This window comes from Coenobita brevimanus, chromosome 75 (assembly GCF_032717465.1).
Source record: "Coenobita brevimanus isolate Jiangsu-jjx chromosome 75, ASM3271746v2, whole genome shotgun sequence".
NCBI lineage: Eukaryota > Metazoa > Arthropoda > Malacostraca > Decapoda > Coenobitidae > Coenobita > Coenobita brevimanus.
The window spans coordinates 10,712,064-10,737,997 of NC_137028.1; the positions used below are offsets into that span (position 1 = coordinate 10,712,064).

General features: G+C 40.6%; 1 protein-coding gene across 1 annotated transcript in view; it reads right to left on the reverse strand.

The window, feature by feature from the left end:
• Window positions 1–25,934, reverse strand: part of SMC6 (Structural maintenance of chromosomes 6) — a 256,438-nt gene that overhangs the window by 126,948 nt on the left and 103,556 nt on the right. The window contains exons 11-13 of the mRNA XM_080278837.1: window positions 25,852–25,934; window positions 8,911–9,086; window positions 2,831–2,965 (exon numbers count right to left, since the gene is read on the reverse strand). The exon at window positions 25,852–25,934 is cut by the window's right edge and continues 102 nt beyond it. Of these exons, the coding sequence (XP_080134963.1) occupies window positions 2,831–2,965; window positions 8,911–9,086; window positions 25,852–25,934 (394 nt within the window). The remainder of the gene's footprint in view (window positions 1–2,830; window positions 2,966–8,910; window positions 9,087–25,851) is intronic.

Below are 25,934 nucleotides of genomic sequence, written 5' to 3' on the forward strand. Positions count from 1 at the left end.
TCTTGAGGACAACAGGAGGGACTCCATCACGCCCATATGCCTTGTTAATATTGAGGCCAGTGATGGCAGAAAATACATCAGCTGAAGAAATTTGAATGTCAGCCATGAGGAAGTCTGAGGGGGGAAGTGATGGAGGAACAGCACCGGAATCGTCTAAGGTGGAACTGGAGGAGAAAGTCTGAGCAAAGAGATCTGCTTTATCAGTAGAAGAAATAGTTACAGAGCCATCAAAGTACAAAAGAGGAGGGAAGGATGATGAGGTAAAGCTGTTAGAAAGGTTTTGGCAAGGTGCCAGAAGGAGCAGAAAGAATTCGAGATGGAGAGTTGAGAGCATTTAGTACGGATGAAATTATTTTTAGTATTGCGAAGAACAGACTTAGCACGATTCTGGGGAAAAACATAAACAAGATGTGATTCAGGGGTGGGTCGGCTCCGGCACCTTTTATAGGCCCTCTCCTTGTTGCGGACAGCATTAGAACAAGCAAGATTAAACCAAGGCTCTCTTGCATCAGACAAAGGATAAGAGAAGGGAATGTATGCTTCCATACTCGAGAATAACCTCCGTAATGCACAAGGCACATTCAGATTGCTCCCGGCCATGGAAGCAATAATCATTCCACGGAAAATCAAAGAAGTACAGCCTGAGGGCCTCCAATCTGCAGCTCCAAAGTGCCACAAACGACGTTTCCTTGGAGGGTTCGCAGGCCACACCGAAGCAACAGGATAGGTCAAGGCAACAAGGCCAGGATCGGAGGAGCCCAACGGATGGGAAAGACCAACAGCGCAAGCAGAAGGTCCAGTTGTTAGGAAGAGGTCAAGTATGTTGGAGCTCTCTCCAAGGGGGTCAGGGACACGGGTAGGGTGCTGTACAAGCTGTTCCAGGTCACTAAGGATGGAAAAGATGCAGGCTTGTTCACCAGGTGGATCAGTGAAAGGAGAGGAGAGCCAAAGGTGGTGGTGAACATTGAAATCTCCTAGAATGGAGATTTCAGAGAAAGGAGAAATGGATAGAATGTGTTCCATTGTAGAAGTAAGATAGTCGAAGAATTTTTGATAGTCAGTAGAATCAGGAGATAAGTAAACAGCGCAGATATATTTAGTCAGAGAATGAGAAGAAAGCCGAAGCCAGAGAGTAGAGAATTCAGAAGAATCAAGTTCAGGAACACGAGAGCAAGATAGGTCGCTGCGTACATATACACAACAGCCACCTTTGGCTTTGAAATGAGTATAGAGAAAGTAGGAGGAAACAGAAAAGGGTTTGCTGTCAGTTGCCTCAGACACCTGAGTCTCTGTCAAGAAAAGAAGGTGAGGTTTAGAGGTGAAGAGGTGGTATTCGGCAGAGAGAAAGTTAGAGGAAGGGCCGCAAATGTTGCAGAAATGAAGTGAGTCAGACAATGGTTCCAAGAGAAGGGCGGATGGTGGGGGAATTTATGGTCCCCCCCTCCCCCCCGGGACTCCGAGGCATGATTCACTAATGCCATTTTTCTTTTTTAACTTTGAAAAGGTAGCGTAGTGTGTACTGTGCATGTAGTTTGGTGTTGACAGTTAGAGAAACTTGTATTGAAGAGCATGCTTGCCTACTCTCTGTGTTACTGAAACACTGCATAAGTTCAGCAAAGGGGGATGGTCAGGAACTAGTCCTGAGAGCTGATGAAACGGGAGCTCCAGCTCTCCATGTCATCAGCTTTCCATCCACCTAGGGAGTACTGCCCTGCTCAACTGGTGCTATAGTCTTCTCCTACTTGATGAGAGAGTTGAAATACCTGAGTACAGTGAAAAAAAAAAAAAAAAAAAAAATTGGAAAGTAGAGTGACACAAGGAAGGAAAGTAGTTGGTGCAATGAAGGCCTTGATAAAAAACAGACTTAAATGTTGCAGCTGCCCGAGGCTTCCATGAAGAAGAGTTACTGCCAACTTAAACATAAGGATGTGAGACTATGGTGTAGCATGAAAATGAAAAGTCAAGAGTGACAGCAGGAATGTATGTGGTGTACAGAGAGTGGATAGGATACAAAATAATGTGATTCGTGACTCATAGATTGAGGAAGCTGTGGACACTAGAATCGAAGAGAGTGTACTGAGATGGTATTGTCAAGTGGAGATAATGGATAACAATAGAGTGGTGAAAAAGGTACATCTGAGCAAATCTGAAGGCAGGAGGAGGCAAGATAGGCAAAGGAGAAGGTGGAGGGATATGGTGGATGAGTGTGTGAGGAAGAGAGGTTTGGAAGTCGGTGAGGCTAGGGGACTGACAAGAGATCGAGCTAGCTCGACGAGTATTGTGAGAAGTGCATGATCAGGGATTTGGCATCCCTTTTTAACGTGACAATGTCCAGATTGACTCTATTAGATATATTTATGTGAAGCTACAGAATGTGGTGAATGTTTTTGGCATATCAGATAGAGCCAGGATTCCAGGGGCTCAAATGGTGAGTGAATGGAAATGTGGCCCATTGGATTAAGCAAATTTGGGCTGTCAGGACATTGCTACTCCTCACCCTGCCCAAAGGTGGGAAAGGAGGTCCAGATGATGATGATGATGATGACAATGCTATAAACCTGGGCTGAAAGTGAAATACCACTACTGTACCAAGTGCTTCATGCAAACAGGGTCATTTGTACTACTGGCATACTTCTTAAAAGTACTGTACTGCATGCTCTATAGAATTCTGTAGCTGTCAATGAAAAATACCTCACTAAAAGCTGCTCAAAAAATATGACCACATCCAAAAGTTCCTATCCGAAAAGTTCTTATGTTTAACAGCAACTGTATTGCAATTAGCTTTCCATACCTGGTCTATCAAGGCTATGAATAAACTTATGATGCTTACCTAACTTTCTGTTCCACAGAAACTTGAAGAAACCTTGCAGGCTGTTGGCCTCTACCTGAGTATATGCGGTAGTTTGGATCAGGGTAGTAAATGTCACGGTTCAAGGTGTAAGCAACCTTACAGTTAATAGGTACCCTGTAAAACAAAAACATAAAACATTAAATACGAGATTCATCACATCACTAACAACTATATAACTCATTAAATACATACCATTACAGACACCTGTAACATTTTTATATTTCCATCCAACATGTTCGGTGGATTATCTGATGGTAATTAGAAATGTCCCTTAAAAAAAAAAAAAAAAAAAAAAAAAAAAAAAGCCAGATGCCTTAATCCCCTAAGCGGTGGCCACAAACAAATCACCTCCATGTTGCCCTGTCCCCCACCATTCACTGCCCTGCTCCCAGCTCACACCCCCCCCTCTCTCATATACCTCTTCATTCCATCCATTTCATCCTTGGCCTCCCTCTCCCTCTCCCCCCCTCCACCTCACTCACATACATTCTCCTCGTCAGTCTCTCACCCTCCATCCTCTCCACATAGCCAAACCACCTCAGTGTGTTTCTCCTAACACTTCCAATCACATACACATCCACACCACAACACTCCTTCACTTCCTCATTTGTAAGTCTGTCTCTCCATGTGACTCCACATGCTCCTCTTAAATAATTCACTTCCACTGTTCTCACTCTTGACTTCCATCCCTCCAACAAGGTCCAAGCTTCACTTCCATGCGTTAGAGTTGGTATCATAATACTGTCATGTAACAACTTTTTCACTTCCATGTTCACCCCCCTGTTTCTTATCACTGCTTTCAAGGAGTCAGCAACTTTTCTTCCTTGTTATACCCTTTCAAGCACTTCACCCTCCAAACTTCCAACCTTACTCATCACACTACCCAAGTACTTAAATGCACTCACATTTTCCATTTCCTTCTCATCCAACCTCACTGTACATTCACTGACTTAATTTCTCTCAAAGACCATAACTTTACTCTTCCCTACACTCACCTTTAGATTCCATTTCTTACACCCTCTCCCAAACTCATCTACTAAGCTCCCATTCATCTTCACTTAACAACACAGTATCATCTGCAAACAACAGTACAGGGAGTTTCCAAACACTGCCCTCTCTCATTAGGGCTGCTCAAAAATAGCTAAACTAATTTTAAAATATGAAGCTAGTTAAAAGGAAGCTTACATTGACCAACACACTAGTAAACAAACAATATATCAACTGGTTTAAGTTTGTACTTATGACTTAAGTATAACAGCCTGACAACTATCAACCTTGGAAGGTACTGCATGCCTTATGTGTCTAAAGGCCACAAAGGTTTATTTAGGTGCCATCAAAGTTCAAATAATTACAAATATCATTCAATACCTCATAAAAGCCAAAGGATGTTTTGACAGAATTTCATACCTATACAATTTTATCCAAATTAGGAAAAACACCTTCTACCTGAAGGTTAAGTACCCTCCTTGAGAACCCTGAATGGCTCTTTTCAAATACTATTAGTATACTGAACTACCATATCAACACCTATAATATCAATCACACTTACCTCCTATTCTGTACCTAATGCCTCTTTGTTAGAATTATTAATAACCTTCCTATCACAAATAAACTACCTCCTCTACAGATAAGAAGGAATGTTGCCTCCCTTGCATTGTTTTACAGATATTTTATGGTAAATGCTCAGACAAAGTTGCATCCATTGTACCACCTCTCCATGCCTTCCCCTGTGCTACAAGGGCATCTGGTGGCACTCATGAATGAAAAGTCACACTGCCATATTGCGGAACTTCCGTCTATCAGATATCTTTTATTCCCCAAACTGCATCTCTTTGGAACTTGCTTCCTCAGGGTTATTTCCTCCCATGTATCAACTTACAGCTGTTGAAGTCCAACTGTTACAGACATTTTATGAATGAAGGGTACCAATAATCTAATGTATTCGTTTTTGAAGGCTCAAACATGCTTGCATGCGTCAGCCTTGGTCACCTAATGGCAGCTCTCCATGCTGCTTGATCTCTGGCAGCTTCCCTATTCAGTCCCTTAACCCCGAGGTCACACTCAATGACCTCGTCCCAGGTCTTTTCAAGTCTTCCTCTCATTACCCTACCCTCAACATTAATACTCCTCACTTTCTGCACCAAATTATCATCCCCCATCCTCTCCACATGCCCAAACGATCTCAATCTACCTTTCCTCGTCAAAACACCAATACACGCCAGTCCCACCCTACCTCTTAAATCTTCCATCGTAAACCTAGCCCCCCCAGGCCTTGAACTCAAGGACGCACTGCACATCCACCAAATCACTGCCATTTCTGTACGTTTGAGTCTGCAAATATTCTCTTCCTTCACTGCCCAGGTCTCACTACCATAAAGCAATACACTCCAAACACATGCTGCATATAAAAACCCCTTGGCACAGAGGGAGAGCTCTCTCAATGTAAGGAAAGGCAACAGCTCCCTGAACTTCTTCCAACCACTCCTCACTCTAGCCACAGAACTAGCTCCTGCCCCACATCCAGCACACAACATGTCTCCCATATAACAAAACACTTACACACACTTAAGGGATTTTTTTTTTTTTTTTCATTTTCTTTTTCCTTATTCATTTTGTTTTTTGCGGGTGAGTGGGGTGTGCCTGCAGAGATGGATGAGAATGGCAATGCTTTAGTGGACATTTGTGCCGGGAGGGGGTTGGCGATAGCCAATACCCTCTTCGGGAACAAAATGATCCATTGGTGTACGTGACGAGTGATGAAAAGGGTGGGTGGTGAACTAAATGAACGAAAGGCAATGACTGATTGTGTGTGTGTGTGGATGATAGGATGAGAAGGTGTGTAATGGGTGCAAGAATATATAGAGGTTGGGGGAGTGGACTTTCTGACCACCACTTGGTGGTGGTCAAAATCAATGTCCAAATAAAATGGAGAAATAGAAGAAGGGAAGGATAGGAGGAAGGAGCTCATACAAGGAGGGTGGAAAAGTTACAAGAACATGGAAAAAAGGGAGAATATAACAGGGAGGTGGAGGAGCCATTGGGTAAATATGGATTGGAGCAGATGGGGGATGTGGAAGGTGTGTGCAAGATACAGACGAAATCTGTGCAGCTTGTAAGAAGGTGTGGGGTAAAGAAAAGACGAAAGGGGGTGCAAGGAACAGCATGGAGGAATGAAGAGGTGAGACAGGCTGTGGCCAAAAAAAAAGAAAGCATATAATAAGTGGATGAAAAACAGGGGTGTAGAAGAAGTTGAGAGACTGAAGAGAGAGTTATATGTAGAGATGAAGAGAGGGGTGAAAAGACTAGTGAGTAAGAAGAGAGTGGATGAGGAATTTGGTAGGAATTTGAGTGTAAAGTGGAGGGAAAGTAAGAAAATGTTCTGGAAAGAGGTAAAGAGAGTCAGACAGGGTGCCAAAGAAGTTAGTTGGAGAGTGAAAGGAAAAAATGGTAGATTACTATTGGAGACGGGAGAAAAAGAGAGTATATGGAGAGAACACTTTAAGGAATTGTCGAACACAGAGAATGAAAGTAATGCAAGTATAAAGGGGGTATCACACGGTACCTGAAATCATGGTTTGCCGTGGAAATCGTGGTAACCGCCCACGAAACCGTGGTAGCCGCCGAGGATTTCGTCGGCAAAACTGGATTCGGTTCAAATCCACTCCTGCCGACAATTTCTGGTACAAAACATTTTCTCTGTTACCAGAGCGAGCTGAATGGAGAACTTGGAGGCTATACTGCAGTATTTTGTTTATTTTTTAAAAGTTATAATTCCCTCCTAGAGTGCCTATTACTTTCCATTATATATATTATTAATTATGAAAGCTTAAATAACCTTTTTATCGTGCACGAGTGAAATAACGGTCAATAATTGTTGTTTGCATTTGGTAGCAGATACAGCACACTACATGGGTGAAGTATTGTATGTATCTTGCCGTTCATTCAACACTGCAGATATGATGGCATCTGGGCAGATACTATGGAGAAAGGGCTGCTGAAATTGTCCTCATTGAAAAAATAAGCCCATTCCCTTGTCACGAGAAGGCGGCTGTGGAGTCGTCTCCTCGTGGTTTTGGTCGCCGCTGCTCCTTTCTTCTCAAGTGTCACCACTGCAAGAGCCAATGCAGCAATCACTCTCCCCTCAGTAAATTCAAAAAAAGCCATGTTGCGTCTGATACATGTGACTCGTGTCAGACGATGGGACAGACTCCGGTGTGCTTTGTTTACATTTTTGCCAACCGTCGGCGGCGTTCGAGGAACGTGTGTGATAGGGTTTGTGCCTGGTTCCAGCAAACCAGGAACGCGTTCCATTGGCAAACCATGATTTCAGGTACCGTGTGATACCCCCTTAAGTGGCTGAGGAATGGCTGGGAGACGGAGGGATGTGAGAAAAGAGGAAGAAATCAGTAGGAAAGAAGTTGTGGAAGCGATGAAGAAAGTTAAAATGGGGAAAACCCCAGGAACTGATGGAGTGTCTGATGAAATGCTAAAGCATGGCAGAGAGATAGTGGTTGAATGGATGTGGAAGATGTGCAGATTGGCCTGGGAGGAAGGTATAGTCCCGGAGGATTGGAAGACAGGTACTGTATAATTATTCCCCTGTACAAAGGAAAAGGGGAAAAAAACAAGTATGCGGTAATCATAGGGGTAATTGTTTTCTTAGTGTAATAGGAAAAGAATATGGTAGGATACTTACTGACAGAGCTAGGGAACTAACAGAGTTATTAGTTGGAGAAGAAAAGGAAAGTTTTAGGAAGAGAAGAGGTTGTGTAGATCAGATAGTCATTCTTAGATCGTTAGTGGAAAAGTTTCTAGAGAAGGAAAAGAAATTGTATGCGGCTTTCATGGATTTGGAGAAAGCATATGGCATGGTGGATAAACAAGGATTGTGGAAAGTATTAAGAATGTAGATGGGAAGTTGTTGAATGCTGTGACGAGTATGTATGAAGGTGCTAAGGCTGCAGTGCGTATGGATAGTGAACTAAGTGAATTTTTCTATTTGAAGGTTGGACTGAAACAGGGATGCGTCATGTTTCCATGGTTGTTCAATCTGTATATGGATGGGGTTATAAAAGAGATGCAAGGTAGGGCAATGGATGCTGAAGCAGCCCTAATGAGAGACAGCAATGTTTGAAAACTCTCTGTACTGTTGTTTGCAGCTGAATCTGCATTGTTAAGCGAAGACGAAGGGGAGCTGCAAGGCTGAGTGGATGAGTTTGGGAGAACGTGTAAGAAACAGAATCAAAAGTTGAATGTAGGGAAGAGTAAAGTTATGGTCTTTGAGAGAAGTAACGTCAGTGAATGTACAGTGAGGTTGGATGAGGAGGAAATGGAAAATGTGAGTGCGTTTAAGTACTTGGGTAGTGTGATGAGTAAGGATGGAAGTTTGGGGGATGAGTGCTTGAAAGGGTACAACAAGGAAGAAAGGTTGCTGGTTCCTTGAAAGCAGTGATAAGAAACAGGGAAGTGAGCATGGAAGTGAAAAAGTTACTACTTTACAGTTTTGTAATACCAACTCTAATGTATGGAAGTGAAGCCATGAGTGAGAGCGTGGAAATGGGCTATTTGGGAGGAACATGTGGAGTCACATGGAGAGACAGACTGACAAATAAGGAAGTGAAGGAGCATTGTGGTGTGGATGTGGATATGATAGGAAGCACTAGGAGAAACACACTGAGGTGGTTTGGCCTTGTGGAGAGAATGGAGAGTGGGAGGCTGACGAGGAGAGTGTATGTGAGTGAGGTGGAGGGGGGAGGCGGGGGGAGGCCAAGGATGAGATGGAGGGATGGAGTGGAGAGGTATATGAGAGAGGGGGGTGTGACCTGGGAGCAGGGCTGTGAAAGGGGAGGGGACAGGGCGACATGGAGGCAATTTGTTTGTGGCCATCCCTCACGGGATTAAGGCGTCTGGCAATAGACAGATTTTTCCTTCCTCTGTTGTTATTAAAAAAATAATAATAATAATCTTGAAGAATATGTCTAAATGTTCACTTATGCATTAGATAACACTGTATTCAGTAAAGCATACACTACACAGTTCATAACAAGAACCATACTCACTTTGCTTTGTCTTTGAGAAGTTGCCCTGCCTCCTCTGCTGTGGGAATGAGCATTATACTCTCTACCTGCATCTGGTCAATCACTGTGTTGGCCACCACAGTGTTGCTGATAATAAGCATTGACCACAGTGATGGGTACTGGCTTGACTTCACCTCAAACTTTGACACATCGTGTACCTAACACAAATGGAAATATTACTAAAACAAAAGCAATAAATTACCATAGTATTATGAACCACATTATACTAATATAGTATAACCTAATTTGAAGTCCTGTAAAATACTTTACTATAATAACCATTCATATCTAATCAGATATACTGTATATTCATTAATGATTTCTTGGAAAGAAGCTAACATACGGAGAGCACCATTTTTCAATACTGGTATGGTAATCCCGTTTATTTGTCAGAGCATTAGTTAACATAGTTCATTATTTGTCGCAGCATTAACCAACATGCATCGTTATCTGTTGGAGAAAATATCTGGCTGAATTAAAGCAGTAACCAGCAGTTTGCACAGAAACCAAAAATTTTCAAACTGAATTTTTCAAACTGCATAACTGCATGTCTGCTTTTTGAGCCTGAATTACATACAGGGGTTATACTCCTAAAGTGCCATAATATGCAAAACCTCTCAATACCATTTTGACAATGGACACATTCATATCACTCATTTGTTACATTAACATGATTTTAATTATCAAAACTGCAACGTTGGGTCTGGTTAGTACTTGGATGGGTGACCGCCTGGGAACACCAGATGCTGTTGGCATCCCTACGAGTCAAGTGGGGTAGGTGGAGGATTAGTGCCCCTCCCTGTAAAACAATTAACTCTTAGCCCTTGGCCACCCCGTTTGGGATACATGGCGTCTGGCAATGAATGAATGTTTTTTTATACATATCATTCCATCATAGGCCTGTCTCATCTGTGCTGAATACTTGCTCAGCTGAGGGCACTCTCTATTTTTATTTACTAAAATAGTGAGATGCACTGATCTAAACAAGAAGGCCGAAAGTAGGCAATTAGCTACGTAGGTGAAACAAAGGAGAAAAGCTGGCACTACCTCAGTGCACTTTTACGTAAACCTTTTACTGTTTTTCACATGAGCTACAAGTATTGAGAATATTTTGTTATTTATCAAAAGTGACACCGAGATGTGTCAACTGAATTGAAACTGAATTGAAATTTTATATTTAGCCATAGATATAAAACATATCATTATTTACATATACCTGAGTACAATGGCTGAGCCTTTTGAGAGAATTCTCTCTTAACCCCTCAACCGCGGGGATGTTTTGGCTTGACTTGCGTGTCCCGCGGGCATATTCACGCTCCGACAGACTGTCTAAAAATATTTGCCAAAAATCAGTTATTAGTCCTAGAATATTAAAATTATATATGCATATGGCACATACCTTTAGCTTTCTCCTGGGGTGTTTGTTGAGCCTTCGTCAGTACCGTGGGACTTGTGGAGACTTCTGAAGTTGGGTAACAAAGTCTCCACTTTACACTTCCCGACAACCCGTAATATGATTACCACAGCCTGATATTATCACTACAAACACTATTCTATGATTTTCAAATAGTTTGGAATCCATACTAAAAAAAAAAAAAAAAAAAAAAAAAAAAAAAAAAAAAAAACACTGTGAAAGCACTGAAAATTACGAGCGCGTATGACCTTCCCACTTGACATCGTTCGTCGCTGGTGTTCTGTCATTTATTATTCATAAAAACACTCACAGTTTATATTTCTATTACTATATAACACTTATATATATATCTGCAGTCTTTATCCATGTTTCTTTCAGAAATAGTAGTTTATTGTCACTGTAGGCATTCAATTTCTCTTTTAGTAAAATACGTAGCATTCACTTTCTCGTCCTGTATACTAGCATTGAGAGCAAATCTGTCACCTTCACTTCCACTTTCATAACTCATAGTATTCATACATGCTAGAGTGAAACTTTCACTTCCGTTACTCCTAGAATATATACTCGTGTTCTTATATTACTACTCATTTACATTTCTATTTACATTCTCTATTTTATTTACATTATTTACATTTCTATTTTATTTACACTGTGTTATGCACTGTCACTTGCAGTAACTTATAAAACTATTTTCCACTGTTCACTTATATTTACATTCATTGCTTTCACTTGCTGTTTCCACATTATTTACATTTCCACTTGCACTGTTTTAGTCACCAGAAAGATCGTCGTCACTGTCCATCATTTTCATTGATAAATTAGCCAGTTCACGTTCCACAGCAGTCACTTAGCCCTTTACCCCTTTCCACACGAGGTTTAGTAGGGGTAGAGGTCACAGGGCCCTTTGCATGGGGCTGAAAAGCGGCGGAATTGGACAAGTGCGAATCTGACATGGTTTCACCTTGAAAGACAACAGTAAACTGAATGCTGTGGTGGCCTAGGGGGAGTGCAATGCTGCCAATGTCAGCGTGGTGACAGCTGCTAATATATACACTATGAAATGATTGGCAGGAAATCTAGACAATACATAATAAATTAGGTTGTTCCAGGAGAATGTAAATATCACTTAGGCTTTTCCCTTCCTTTCTTATATATATTTTTCTTACGAGAATAGATTATACGGCATATTTCAAGGGGAAATAGACAGCGAAAATTAGCGAATGAGTGCATGTGAGGTGTTGTCAGGTGATAATTAGCCAATTCCAGGTGTATGGCACTCTCACTTACCTTATATCTTTTTTGTATATATTATTTGGTATAAGAATACGGCATAGGGCTTATTTCAATGGATGAAATCAATGGAAAATTCCGGGGAAGATTTACTTAGTGCAGCACGGCCGGGCAGGCGAGAGAAGAGGGTAATGGAGGGGAGGTAGGGAGGGGAGTCAAGAACGGGGAGAAATGGCTAAATTGTCAACAATGGATGGGAGTACAGATGAGATTAGGAGTGCTGACTAGTGTTGGACATTGGCATTACACTCAACCCCCTGCTATTGCGCGTTCAGCTATCATGTTTATCTGCAATCACGCACACATCAAATGCACAACTATACAAGCTATCACGCACCCCAAGACCGCTATCACGCGTCAAGTTTGAAGACAGGCTAAGCGAAACTTATTCACACGGCACTTCATACGAGGTTTGCCGAGAATACGATGGTTAACCGGAACAGTAACGTGGTAAAATTGCCAACGATACCACGGGCATTTGGAATGCATCTGAACGGATTCCTGCCGAGGATACAACGGGCAAAACAGTGTGAACAAAACCCATTCGACTCGAAAGAATATATTGTACTACAGCATTGAAATTTAGCCTAACACTGAATACTTATTAATACTGTATTTTAGAATAAATATCAATCGTTTTGAGACCCTTATAAAGAGTTAATATTTCCTATGCCGAGAAAACTGTGATGTCGATAAAGTAATCACATGTTTACAACTGAGACGGGGCTCTGGCAACAGTATGAGGAACGTGTGTGATAACGTGCAAGTTTTGTTCCACTTAAATCTTCCTCGGCCGTTCCTGATACGATGTACCATGTGATACCCCCTTTAGCTGTGGACACTAAGAAATCATGGAGACAGCTAAAGAGATCTGGCGGCAATTAAGCCACTCCCAAGCCTCGGAACCCATCAACCACCCAAGCCTTAATCCTTATAAAAGTTTGATGGCCTTTTGGCCTTTTATATTGTTTAATTTATTCATTATACTGTTATTATTAATATAATAATGCTTTATTTCATGTTGGAGGAGAGATTGGCAGGAAATCGCAGGCATAAAGTGGTTAAAAGTCAGAAAAATGGACCACCAAAAAACCAATTAGAAATTGTCCCATTGATTGTTCAGTTCAGCTATCGCGTATTCAACTATCACGCGCATTTGCCATGACCAATTAGGCATGATAGCAGGGGGTTGAATGTACTGAGAGATGATACAAGCCACCATTTAAAAGCCCGGGTGAATTCAAAATAACACAGAATCACAAAAGTGACGCCCCGCGGTATGATCCCTTGCTCCCAAGCGTCAAGAAAGTGACGCCCTGCGGTTAAGGGGTTAAAGGAACCTGGCTTATAACTCGATATAGTTCATAATATTTTCAGTGTATGATGCACAAAGTTATGTACCCTAAGATTTACATGATATATACATCAATGTGATGAAGCTAGCATGACATAATGAACATACAGTACTTTGTTGAGTGCATATTAATGTTTCATAGTTACCAATTACACATTAGTACCAAGTCCCACCGTAATGCAGACTCAATTATGTTAGTCGTAATATGATACAATTTTGTTCACTTTTTTTTTTTCAGTTGTAGTAACAATATAACTGTTGGACAAATGGTAAACATTCATTCACACAAGTACATACATATACATACACATACATATACGCATACATACACATATACACACATACATATACATACATATACTGTATACACATATATAAACACACATATACCATATATTCCTATATACACATACATATGCACACTTACACACATATACATACCCAGACATACATATACATATACATACTCATACTCATTCTTATGTACATTTCCACACATATACACATGCATATATATTGCCATACACCTAAATACACATATACCTGCAAAAACAAATACACACATACACATTTACTTATATCCTCATACACAAGCATGCACTAACATGGACAGTACATACCTGTACACACCCACAGAAACAAATATGCATCGTTATTTCATTAATAAGTGTGATTTAAGCTGTCTTTTAAAACCAGAGAAGGTTTCTACATTTCTTAAAGCTTGTGGTAGTTGATTCCAAACTTTAACTCCACAGTACTTTATAGATGTTTGAGACTGACCAGAAATCATAGGAGGAATTTCCAGTAAATTAGAACTACTTAAGGAATATCTATGATTATTATTATGTCTAAACATTTCAACATTGCTTAGATTGTGGAAAGACCTGAATACAAAAAAAGCACTGCAATAGATATTTATATCATTTAACTTTAAGAGACCTAATTCTCTAAAAATGTCATTAGTATATCTCGATTTGTGAGTTATTGTTCTAATTATCCTTTTTTGTGTTGTCTCAATAGTTAATAATTTGTTCTTATTGGTCTCTCCCCAAACTGTGTGACAGTAGGACAAAAGTGGATATATAAGGCTATTGTATAAATGCGTTAGTGCACCAACAGTAAAACAGTGGCGTGTTAGATAAAGTATACCACATTGTTTATTAAATTTGTTTTTCAAATCCTGTAAATGAGTTCTCCATGACAGCTGTTTATCCACCATAACCCCAAGAAACTTTATGCTATCTTCCTCTTTTAACACCGTATTTCCAATTTCAATTGGCGTTGAATTTTGATCTTTGTTTCTTTTCCTATGGAAAATTATATACCTGGTTTTATTAATGTAGTTTACTGGCTGTTATCCACTTTGCAATGTTATTAAGCTCTGTGTTAACTGAATCAATAAGAAAGTGTAGATCTCTTGTCTGGCATAGAGAGTGCTGTCATCAGTATATAAGAGAAACTTAAATAACTAGCTTGAGTTAGTAAAATCATTCATGTACAAAATAAAAAGCAATGGGCCCAATATAGATCCTTGTGGGACTCCAAATGATATAATTTGTTTTTGCGATTTGCAATCTTTGTATTGTGTGTATCGTTTACGGTTTCATAGATACGACTGAAACCAATTCTATGCGGTATCTTTAATACCATAATATTTCAATTTTTCTAAAAGGGTCTCATGGTGGACCGTGTCAAATGTCTTTGATAGGTCTAAAAATATACTTAATGTATAATCCCTATTATCAAAGGAGTCAAGGATATTATTTTTAAATTTTGTTAGGGCTGATTCGGTGGATCGTCCCTTCCGGAATCCATACTAGGCATCATAGAGAATATTATTGCTAGTACAATAATCCATGATCCTGTCAAACATAATTTTTTCCAAAATTTTACTAATAGCAGGTAAGACAGACACTGGACGATGGTATTTAAATAAGTTCACATCTCCCACTTTATAAAGAGGTATTACTTTGGCTATTTTTAGATCATCCGGGAAAATTCCAGAAGAAAAAGACATATTGCAGAGATGTCAATGGAAATGAGTTGAGCTATACACACACAGAACAAAGAAGACAGTCTGGTCCCACCTGCATGCATACAACCAAACCCAGATTTACGACAACCTTAGATGTGATACCCTGGAATCGTGATGGGGATTGAAATACCAGACTATCCTGTCTATAGTAGGCCTAACCCCAGTTTTGCGATGGATTTTGATATTTTAAAACCAATTTGATGATGTCTGAGACTTAAATTTTGCATTCAGGTTGATTTTTAAACTGTTTTTAACTTAGATTAATGTGTTTTAGTCACAGATGGAGTGAACACTGGCATTTGGGGAACGGATTCTAGCCCATCAGACGAGGTACAAAACAGTGTAGACAACTAGGCTACTCAACAAAAACTATTTTGTGTTTGACCACTGAACTGTCATCTAACCTGTCATGGAATACATAAATATAATTTTAAATAAACATTAACCCACCGCGTGTCAGTGCCATTTTAAAACGGTCTAAAATAAAAAACTTCACTGTGACCACATTTTTTAAGATTCGCGGGTAAAAATTGGCAGGCATGTAAGGTAACTGTTCCTCTACCATCCCCCAGGCTGTCAAGGCCATACATTCATATGCTCCACCCCTCACGCTTGCTCTGCCTCACTCTGCCTGTGTGCCTCACCCAGTGCTGTACATAGTGAAGGCATTTTGTAAATATTTTCATGTGTTGGGTCTGGTTAGTACTTGGATGGGTGACCGCCTGGGAACACCAGATGCTGTTGGCATCCCTACGTGTCAAGTGGGGTTGGTGGAGGATTAGTGCCCCTCCCTGTAAAACAATTAACTCTAAGCCCTTGGCCACCCCGTGTGGGATACATGGCGTCTGACAATGAATGAATGAATGAACATGTAAGTTGTAAATATTTTCTTGTAAGTGTAAGGACTATATAGTGAAGTCAGGTTGTAAATACCTTCTTGTAAGTGCCAGGACTGTATGTAATGAAGTCAGGTTGTATATATCTTCAAGTAAGTGTAAGATAATGCATTCACAGTGAGGAAGACACGCAAATTGTGATAGATGTTGAAGTAATAAGTAATCAGAAAAGTGTACTGAACATTGCTATACCTTCCCAGCATAAATCCCTGAGTATAACTTACATAGAAAGTGGCTTTCTCTCACGTACGTGGTGAGCATGAGAGAGCGGCTATACCTGTGAGCGAGTATGCAGGACTCAATAAAACTCATTTCCGAGCCTCGGTGAGCATTTTAATGGCGAAATTCATTGTTTCCACATCAAAATCTATCGTTTTAGAGGGGTGGGGGGGAGTCGAAAAATGGCCGGCATTGGGGTGACCCATAGGGCTAAAAATAGCCGGCATGCGGCGGGTTAATAATTATGAAAAGCTTAGAGAGTACCGTTAATATTATCATGTTTTTACATTAAGGTTGTTCAAGGAAAAGGGCTTTGAAAATACAAAAGAATTTCAATATTAATGTTGGAAAGTAAGACAGAAGAAAATAAAGGAGCTAAGCAACCAGAACAGTACCATAAACGACATAAAGAGGGGCCGTTGAAAAGCCTATCCCGATCGCATCTTTCCTCCATAAATCATGTGTTTATATTCAGGTTGTTCAAGGGAAAACACTTTGAAAATTCAAAGGAATTTCTGAATTAATGTTGGAAAATAGGAGAGAAGAAAATAAAGGAGCTCAGCAATGAGAACAGTAACAAAAACAGCATAAAGAGGGGCCACTGAAAAGGCTAGCCTGATCGCATTATCGATCACATTCCCCATCAAGAGAATTCCCTGTCAAAACATTAACTACTCTTCATCACAATTCACACTTGGACGATTCTGAGTCATTCACACATTATTATTATGCATAAAAGATGTTTATTTAATTGTCCTGGGACCGTCTGAAGGTAGGATTTATTCAATGCTGCTGCTTCTTCTCTACCGAGTTTGAATACAAGTCGGAGATCGCATTCTCCAGTGATCTTGACAGGGTACAACCAAGACAGGCACTGGTTTTAGGCTTAGGTTAGGCCATTTAGATTGGCTTTAACCTTTTTTTTTAACTCATTTGGGTGGGTTTAGGACCTGGCTGGGGGGGTAACACAAGGCTCAAAAACACATCCCTATACTTTACATGTTAAATCTACCCTGAGATACGATACCCCACCAAGCGATGGGTACTTACTTAACCAAATGCATCGTCAAACCGAAGTATGCCTGTATTTACGTAAACATTTCATTATTTTTTACAAAAGGGGTTACAGGCACTAAGAATATTTTATTACTTACTAAAGTCAGCATGAAATCCATACATGGAAATGAGTAGATCTGAAGGCTCGCAACTTCCTATGAATATACAGTGCAGTCTACATACAACATGAGATAGGTTATGCGGAACCTCATGCAAAATCAATTTCATGCTAAAACATGACATATATTTACATGTAAAATAGAGGGTTAGGTTCTAGGAGCCCCATATTTTTCGTTAGAAATTTATTTAACCCTTACACCGCGGGCATGTTTACCAATGTTTTGCGTGTACCGCGGGGTTATTCAGGCTCCGACAGACTCTCAAAAAATATTTGCCAAAAATCAGTTATTAGTCATAGAATATTAAAATTACATATGCTTATGGCACATACCTTCAGCTTTCTCCTGGAATGTTTGTTGAGCCTTCGTCGGTTACCGTAGGACTTGTGGAGACCTCTGAAGTTGGGTAACGAAGTCTCCACTTTACACTTCCCGACAACCCATAATATGATTACCACAGCCAGATATTAACACTATAAACACTACTCTATGATTTTCAAGTAGTTTGGGATCCATACTCCAAAAAAAACCCACTGTGAAAGCAATGAAAATTACGAGCGCGTCTGACCGTCGCACTTACGCTAGTTTGCTCTTGGTACTCTGTCATTTATTATTCATAAAACCCCTCACACTTTATATTTCTATTACTATATAACACTTATATATATCTACAATCTTTACCCATAAGTTTCCTTCAGTAGTATTAGTTTATTGTCACTGTAGGGATTCAATTTCTTTCAGTAAAATACGTAGCATTCACTTTCTCGTCCTGTATACTAGCATTGAGAGTGAATGTCACTTTCAATTTCACTCTCATAACTCATATTATTCAGACATGCTAGAGTGAAACTTTCACTTTCATTACTCCTAGGGTATATACTCGTATTCTTATAATACTACTCATTTACATTTCTATTTACGTTCTCTATTTTATTTACGTTATTTACATTTCTATTTTATTTACACTGTGTTATGCACTGTCACTTGAAGTAACTTATAAAACTATTTTCCACTGTTCACGTATAGTTACATTCATTACTTTCACTTGCTGTTTACACATTATTTACAATTCCACTTGCACCGTTTTACTCAATAGAAAGATCGTAGTCACTCTTTTATCAATTGTCAGCCCTTTACCTCTTTCCACACGAGGTTTAGTAGGGGGTAAAGGTCACAAGGCCCTTTGCATGGGGGTGAAAAGGCCCTGAAGCTAGCAAGAGCGAACAGACGTACCCCCACACTGGAAGATGAGAGTGAACTGATAAGGGTGGGCCGGGGTGGTGGCCTACCTAGGGAAATCAGTACTGCCAACGTTTAGCCTCTTGACACAGCTACTTTATTGCAGTGAAATGATTGGCAGGAAATCTAGACAATACATTATAAATTAGGTAGTTCCAGGTGAATGTAAATATCACTTAGGCTTCTCCCTTCCCTCCTTATATGTATATTTATTACGAAAATAGATTATACGGCATATTTCAAGGGGAAATAAACAGCGAAAATTAGCGAACGAGTGCACATGAGGTGTTGTCAGGTGATAATTAGCCAATTCCAGGTGTATGGCACTCTCACTTACCTTATTTCTTTCTTGTATATATTATTTGGTATAAGAATAGGGCATAGGGCTTATTTCAATGGATGAAATCAGTGAAAAATTCCAGGGAAGATTTACTTAGCGTAGCATGGCCAGGCAGGCGAGAGGATAGGGTAATGGAGGGGGGTTAGGGAGGGGAGTCAAGAACGGGGAGAAATGGCTAAATTGTCAACAATGGATGGGAGTACAGATGAGATTAGGAGTGCTGACTAGTGTTGGACATTGGCAGTACTGATAGATGATACAGGCCCCCACTTGGAAGCCCGGGTGAATTCAAAATAACACAGAATCACAAAAGCGACGCCCCGCGGTATGATCCCTTGCTCCCAAGCGTCACGAAAGTGACGTCCCGCGGTTAAGGGGTTAAAGATAGGTTATTACAAATATGTCTGCCTTAAGGTACCCACAATAGTATGTTTACATACAATCTCGCCGACTGGACACACCAGTGCATTCCAACCTAACCTAACCGACTAGTTTTGTCTCCAAATACTCCCCATAAAAATTTTTATTTTTAACCACCAAGGATTGCCACTAAGCCTCCTGAAAGTCCTCATTACCAATCAAGCAAAAACTTCTGACCTAATCAACACGTGAATAATCGTTGCCCAGCATCATGTATATTTTACCAGGAATCACTTTCGGTGAACTCATTAAAAAAAAAAAAAAAAAAAAAAAAAAAAAAAGCAGAGTGAAACTATTATTGAAAGTCATTAGTTATCAACAATAAAGGAAAGAAAACTATACTGAAGTCGTCAGCACGTGACTGCATACTCCACTTCTCAGATACACACGAATGCAGTAATCGTGAATAATCAACAAGTCAGCCATGCACTTTACGTCAACGCAGTGTCTTCACATACCATATGAGCAGAATTTTCTCGACCAATGACCGTCAGTACATAATAAAGGTTGGGCACAAAGCCTTTATTCCCCCCCCCACACACACACACTCGTTGCACTAAAGGCGAAAACATGAATTTTTACTGCTCCATCATCATTAACTTTTTTTTCCAACAAAGAAACTATCTACATCGTAAACACACCAAGCTCATTTTATCTGTCTGATCATTTGCATTTAAGCTCCCACACCACACACCACTTCGTCCAACAATTTTACATTTTCCTTTGGAATGAATGCTTTTCTTGTGTTTACAGCACTTTCAGGGTGCTTAGGCATAACTAAAGTTAGTTTGGAACCACGTGCTCAGAGTTCTGAGAGGAAATGAGGAGCAAGGAAATAAGCAAATGAACGCTTCTCATCACATCGACCATCCACACAACACTGAAGCAGGAAGGCAAGTGGTTTGGGACATGGGTCACGTGGGTCGGGTTGGGTCAAGGAAGCCAATCAGCGACCGACAAAAGCATAACACAAGAGTTGTAAACAAACGCAGTCATCTAGAAATCCAATACCTAAGAGAATACACTTCCCACACGGTCTCTCTCGCACAACTGAGTGAAATTACCATGCTATTAAGTAATTATGGGAGAAATTAAATGTCCACATTATTGTAAGATTGATGTTTCTTTTTGTCTTAAATCACGACTCTACTGTACTACCACAGAGACAGGCTGGCCACCTACACGAATATACTGTAACCCCTTGGTTACCACACATAATTGGCACCAAACATGGCACATGATAATTGAATTGCAAGGTAATGAATACACAGAACCTATGAAATTTATCCTAATTGATACCAGGTATCCCATGTATAAGCCAAAATTTTCCCTTTTACAATACAGGCATGTCAATTCCAATCCACTAAATACAGTACATACATACCGTACACATATGGTAAATACCAAAAATATACATATGCATTGTTGGGTTAATAGAAAGCAATAAAATGAGCACAATAAGTAAGAAAAATATATTATAAAGACATGAGGTGGGCTTGAGGTAAGGGGTTCTCCATCACCTAGGATTAACTCATCAAGTAGGGCTTCATCTTTGAATCCCTCAATGCCATCAGAAACCACAGACACTGCACCATCATTGTCAGCAAAAACACGTTCACACACAGAACAATGATGTTTTTGAGCCAAAAAATGCACTATATCAGCAGGAGTGCAGATTTTCATCTCAGTGATAACAAAACTACTATAACCACGGGAAAACTCTATTTGGGATGACTTTTTCTAAGTTCAGGTAGTTATACAGTACAGTACAGTAGAGGGTTTTATGGGAGTTACACCCCCTGTAGAGGGGATGGGAGGTTAATATGGCATTATCCAGCAAAATGCATTATCTGACAGGGACTTATGAATGAATGAATGAAAAACGGGAGATTACAGTAAGTTCTCTCTCACTCTATTTTTTTTTAACCTGAAGAAGTCTCTCCTCTACTGAATAAAACTGTCATTATCCAGAACAGTACACAAAATACGATCTTAAACTGATGAGTTTAACTGACGCTGCATCTACGTTTTCACTCCAATGGCAGCCACCACAGTCTACGACTCTAAGAGGTTACAACAGATGTTATCAACTAAGGGGCAAACGGCATTAATTTACCAAGCCATGTGGAGAGGATGGAGGGTGAAAGACTGACGAAGAGAGTGTATGTGAGTGAGGTGGAAGGGGGAGGCCGAGGATGAGATGGAGGGATGGGGTGGAGAGGTATATGAGAGAGGGGGGTGTGAGTTGGGAACAGGGCAGTGAAATGGCGGGGGACAGGGCGACTTGGAGGCGATTTGTTTGTGGCCACCCCAAACGGGATTGAGGCGTCTGGCAATAGATAGATAGATAGATACTCCTCACTGATGAAGATGGCACTGGAAAGAGTCGCAAACTAGTAGTTAAATTAATAAGAAGCATTGGTAAAACTATAGTACCTACTTAAATATGTCACAACTATTTTGGTATGATAACATTGAATAATAAGGTTGGGTAAAAAAAAATAACTTAATCAGTCTATATGAATAATCATCATCATTATTCGGACCTCCTTTCCCATCCTAGGGCAGGGCGAGGAGTAGCAACGTCCAGACAGCCCAAATCTGCCCAATCCAATGGGCCATGCTTCCATTCACTCATTATTCAAGCCCCCAGAATCCTGGCAATATCTGATATGCCAAAAACCTTTCACCACTTTCTGTATCTTCACATAAACGTATATGATAGAGTATTCGATTGATGCATGAATAAGCCATCCATCATCCAATTATATGTCACCCCATGAGGAGCGTAGAAGCCTGGGGCTAGGCAAGTTGGTCTTGACATTTAACATGAGAGTGACGACCCTCATTCATCCCTGAGTGGCATTACCTAAGCAATAAAATCCAACCACCCCTTAGATATAAACCTACTCAGGTTCAATCCAATTGGAGCACCTCAATTACTCACTAAACAACCGGGCACCATAATTTGGATGTATAGTTACGACCCAGCGTAATAAATGGTTTCCTTGAGTACAGGAAACCATTTGAATTGTCACTCAGTGTAGAGTCATTCACAGGCAGAAGGAAGACGAAAGAATGAAGGAAACAAAGACAGAAGAGGATGGATGGAAGAGAGGAAAGGGCAGAAACCCAAAGCAGCACTACATCAAGTGAGTGGATGGTGAGTCCCCCCACCTACCACACTACTCATGAATAATTACAGTAATAACAAAAAAGAAATTTATTCACTCATCATCCAATGGTACATTGCCCCAAAAGGAGCATAGAAGCCCGGGGCTAGGCAAGCTGGTCGACATTTAAAGAGTGACCAGCCTCAATCATCCCTGAGTGGCATTACACGAGCAATAAACCCCAACTACCCCTTGGATATGAATCTTCACCAGCTCAATCCAACTGGAGCACCATAATTACCCACTAAACCACCAGGGGCCAAAATCTGGTTATATGGCTTCCAACCGGCATAGTAAATGGTTCCCTGGTATGCAGGAAGCCATTTGGCTTGTAACTCAGTGTAAAGTCATCCACAGGCAGAAGGAAGAGGAAAGAACATAGGAAAGAAAGACAGAAGAAAGAATGTAAACTCACCCGTAGGCAGAGGATGAGGAAAGAATGAAGGAAAGAAAAACAGAAGAGGATGGAATACCAAGCTGATATTTCTCACTGAGTATCTGACTCTGGAATATGTCCAGTACAAGTCATATCTCAAGAAGCAGGAACAAATCCTTAACTGCTCCAGTGAGCTGTACTCTGTCTATCTGTATTGTTATTAATGATTTTTTAGGTTGTCAATAATGACAGAGAACAAAAATACTGTAAAACATCTTTTTAGTTTTACAATTATTTTTTCTTACTAGTACTGTATTAATCAATCAGTCATTTTCTCTGCAACTATAAGTGAATGCAACCACTTATAATCATTACTTAAAATTATTATTATCACAGAATACTCTAAAATTAGGAAGTAATTCCGGAAAGAGGTGCGGAAATGTAGAAGTCACAGCACAAAGAAATGTGAAAGTGTAAAGGATATATGTAGTAGATTATTAACATATGGGGATGAAGTAAGGACCATATGGAAAGAATATTTAGAAAGTCTGATGAATGGGAATGGACAGAACAAAGAGACTAGTAACATGAACTGGTTTTGGGGGTGTGTTGAGAAGGAATGCAGTGCTAGGAGACCTGACACTCACACAGGTAAAGAGCACTGTGAAGCGGCTGAAAAAAGGGAAAGCAGCTGGAGTTGATGAGGCGTGTGCAGAGATGATTAAGTGTAGTGGACAGACCAGAATGAAGTGCTTGTTGGAGATATGTAAGAAAGGCATGGATGAGTGAAACTGTGCCAGCAAAGTGAAAAAGGGCTGTGATTGTACCCCTGTACGAAAATAAAGTTGAGCAAAGTGAATGCAAGAATTACAGTGACATAAGTTTATTGAGTGCGGTAGAGAAGTTATATGGAAGAATTGTTATAGAGAAAGTAAAAGAGATATCATTAGTCCTAGTGAGTGATGAACAAGGTGGCTTTAGGAGTGGCAGAGTATGCATGGATCAAATATTTGCAGTGAGACAGATAGTGGAGAAGGCTTGTGAGAGCGACTATAAGGTGTTTATGGCATTCATAGATCTGGAAAAAGTATACGACAAAGTAGACAGAGAAGGCCTGTGGAAGGTTTTGTGGATGTACGGTGTACTGTAGATGGTAACCTGCTAGGTGCTGTCAAGAGTTTTTATGATTGCAGTGAGGCATGTGTAAGGCCACTTTCACAAGAGGCCACTGGTGGCCCAGTATGAAGGGGCCGGCAATTAGTGCAGCCGTACGAAAGCTCCAATTTGAAAAAAATGCTTTACAGTGAGTGGCAGCAACCGCCAGTGGCGGACACTAGTTGCGCGAGTGAGCCACCGCCAGGAGCTGGTTGCTGGCCGGGCAGCCGCAGTGGCCTCGTATGAAAGGCTCCATTGAAAACTATGAGAGGCAACTAATTGCGGCCACTGGTGGCAGCCACCGATGGCCTCGTGTGAAAGCGGCCTAAAAGTAAATGGGATCTAAGTGAAGGGTTCACGATCAATATGGGTACGTGACAAGGTTGTGTGATGTCCCCATGGTTGTTCAATATATATATGGATGGGGTGATGAGAGAAGTAAAATCACGAGTAATGGAGAGAGAGATGGTGTTGGTAATGAATGGTGATGGATAGAATATCTCAAATTTGTTGTATGCAGCTGGCGCAGTGCTACTTGCAAATACCGAAGAAGAACTTGGTAGACCGGTGCAGTTTTGCTGATGTCTGTGAGTGTCATGCTTTAAGAGTTAATACAGAAAAATGTAAAATGATGGTAATCAAGAGAGAGAGAAGGTGACTCCCAGTGTGATGTTACAGTGACTGTAGAGAGACCGGAATTGGTGAGAGAGTTCAAATGCATGGGTAGAGTGATAGAAAAGAGAGAAAAATATGCAAAAGAAGTGGAAAGTAGAGTGACACATGGAAGGTAAATATTGGTGTTATGAAGGCCTTGATAAGAAACAGAGACTCAAGCACTGCAGCTGCGCGAGGTTTACATGAAGGAGAGTTAACGCCAACTTTAACATACAGATGTGAGACTATGGTGTGGCATGAAAATGAAAAGTCAAGAGTGAGAGCAGTGGAGATGGGACTGCTAGGGAATGTATGTGGAGCAGAGAGAGTTGATAAGATACAAAATATTGTGCTTTGGGAAAGATACGGAGTGGGAAAGTCTGTGGACACCAGAATTGGAGAGAGCGTACTGAGATGGCATGGTAATGTGGAGAGAATGGATAACAATCGAGTACTGCAAAAGGTATATCTGAGAGAATTTGATGGAGGGAGGAGGCGAGGTAGACCAAGGAGAAGATGGAGAGATATTGTAGATGAGTGTGTGAGGAAGAGAGGTATGGAAGTCGGTAAGGCTTGGGAACTGACAAGAGATCAAGCTGGCCGGATGAATGTTGTATGAAGAAGTGCATGCTCAGAGATTTGGCACCCCTTTTAACGAGACAGTGTCCTGACTGACTCTATCAGATACATTACGAGAGGCTATAGAATGTGGTGAAAGTTTTTTGGCGTGTCAGATAAAGCCAGGATTCAAAGGGCTTGAATGATGAGTGAATGGAAGCATGGCCCATTGGACTGGGCAAACTTAGGCTGTCTGGACATTGCTACTCCTCACCCTGCCCTAGGGTGGGAAAGGAGGTCCGGATGATTACAACGATCAGAGTACAATCATTTACTTAAAATCGTGTGATTTTAATCAAAACCCTGTAAAGCAATCATCAGGAAGAGACTGCAACCCTTGTCACATGAAACTCCTTGTGAACTTCTTCCATCCACATCTGACTTCTGTCAAACAGTCAATTACTCAATTTTCATACTCTGTTTATTCAATTACCATATCCAGCCACTATCTTTTTCATCCTCCACACCTCCTCTTGCCCTCAAACCCATTCTGTTCATCATCCACAGAATTACCATTTAGGTAACTGAACAACCATGAAAGCAATGTGTTAGCACAATACATCACCTGATCCCTGAATTTGCAAACAATGACGAATGGCTGTTGCTGGCGTCCAAAGTTGATACCACTCATGATCTTGCGTAGTACCT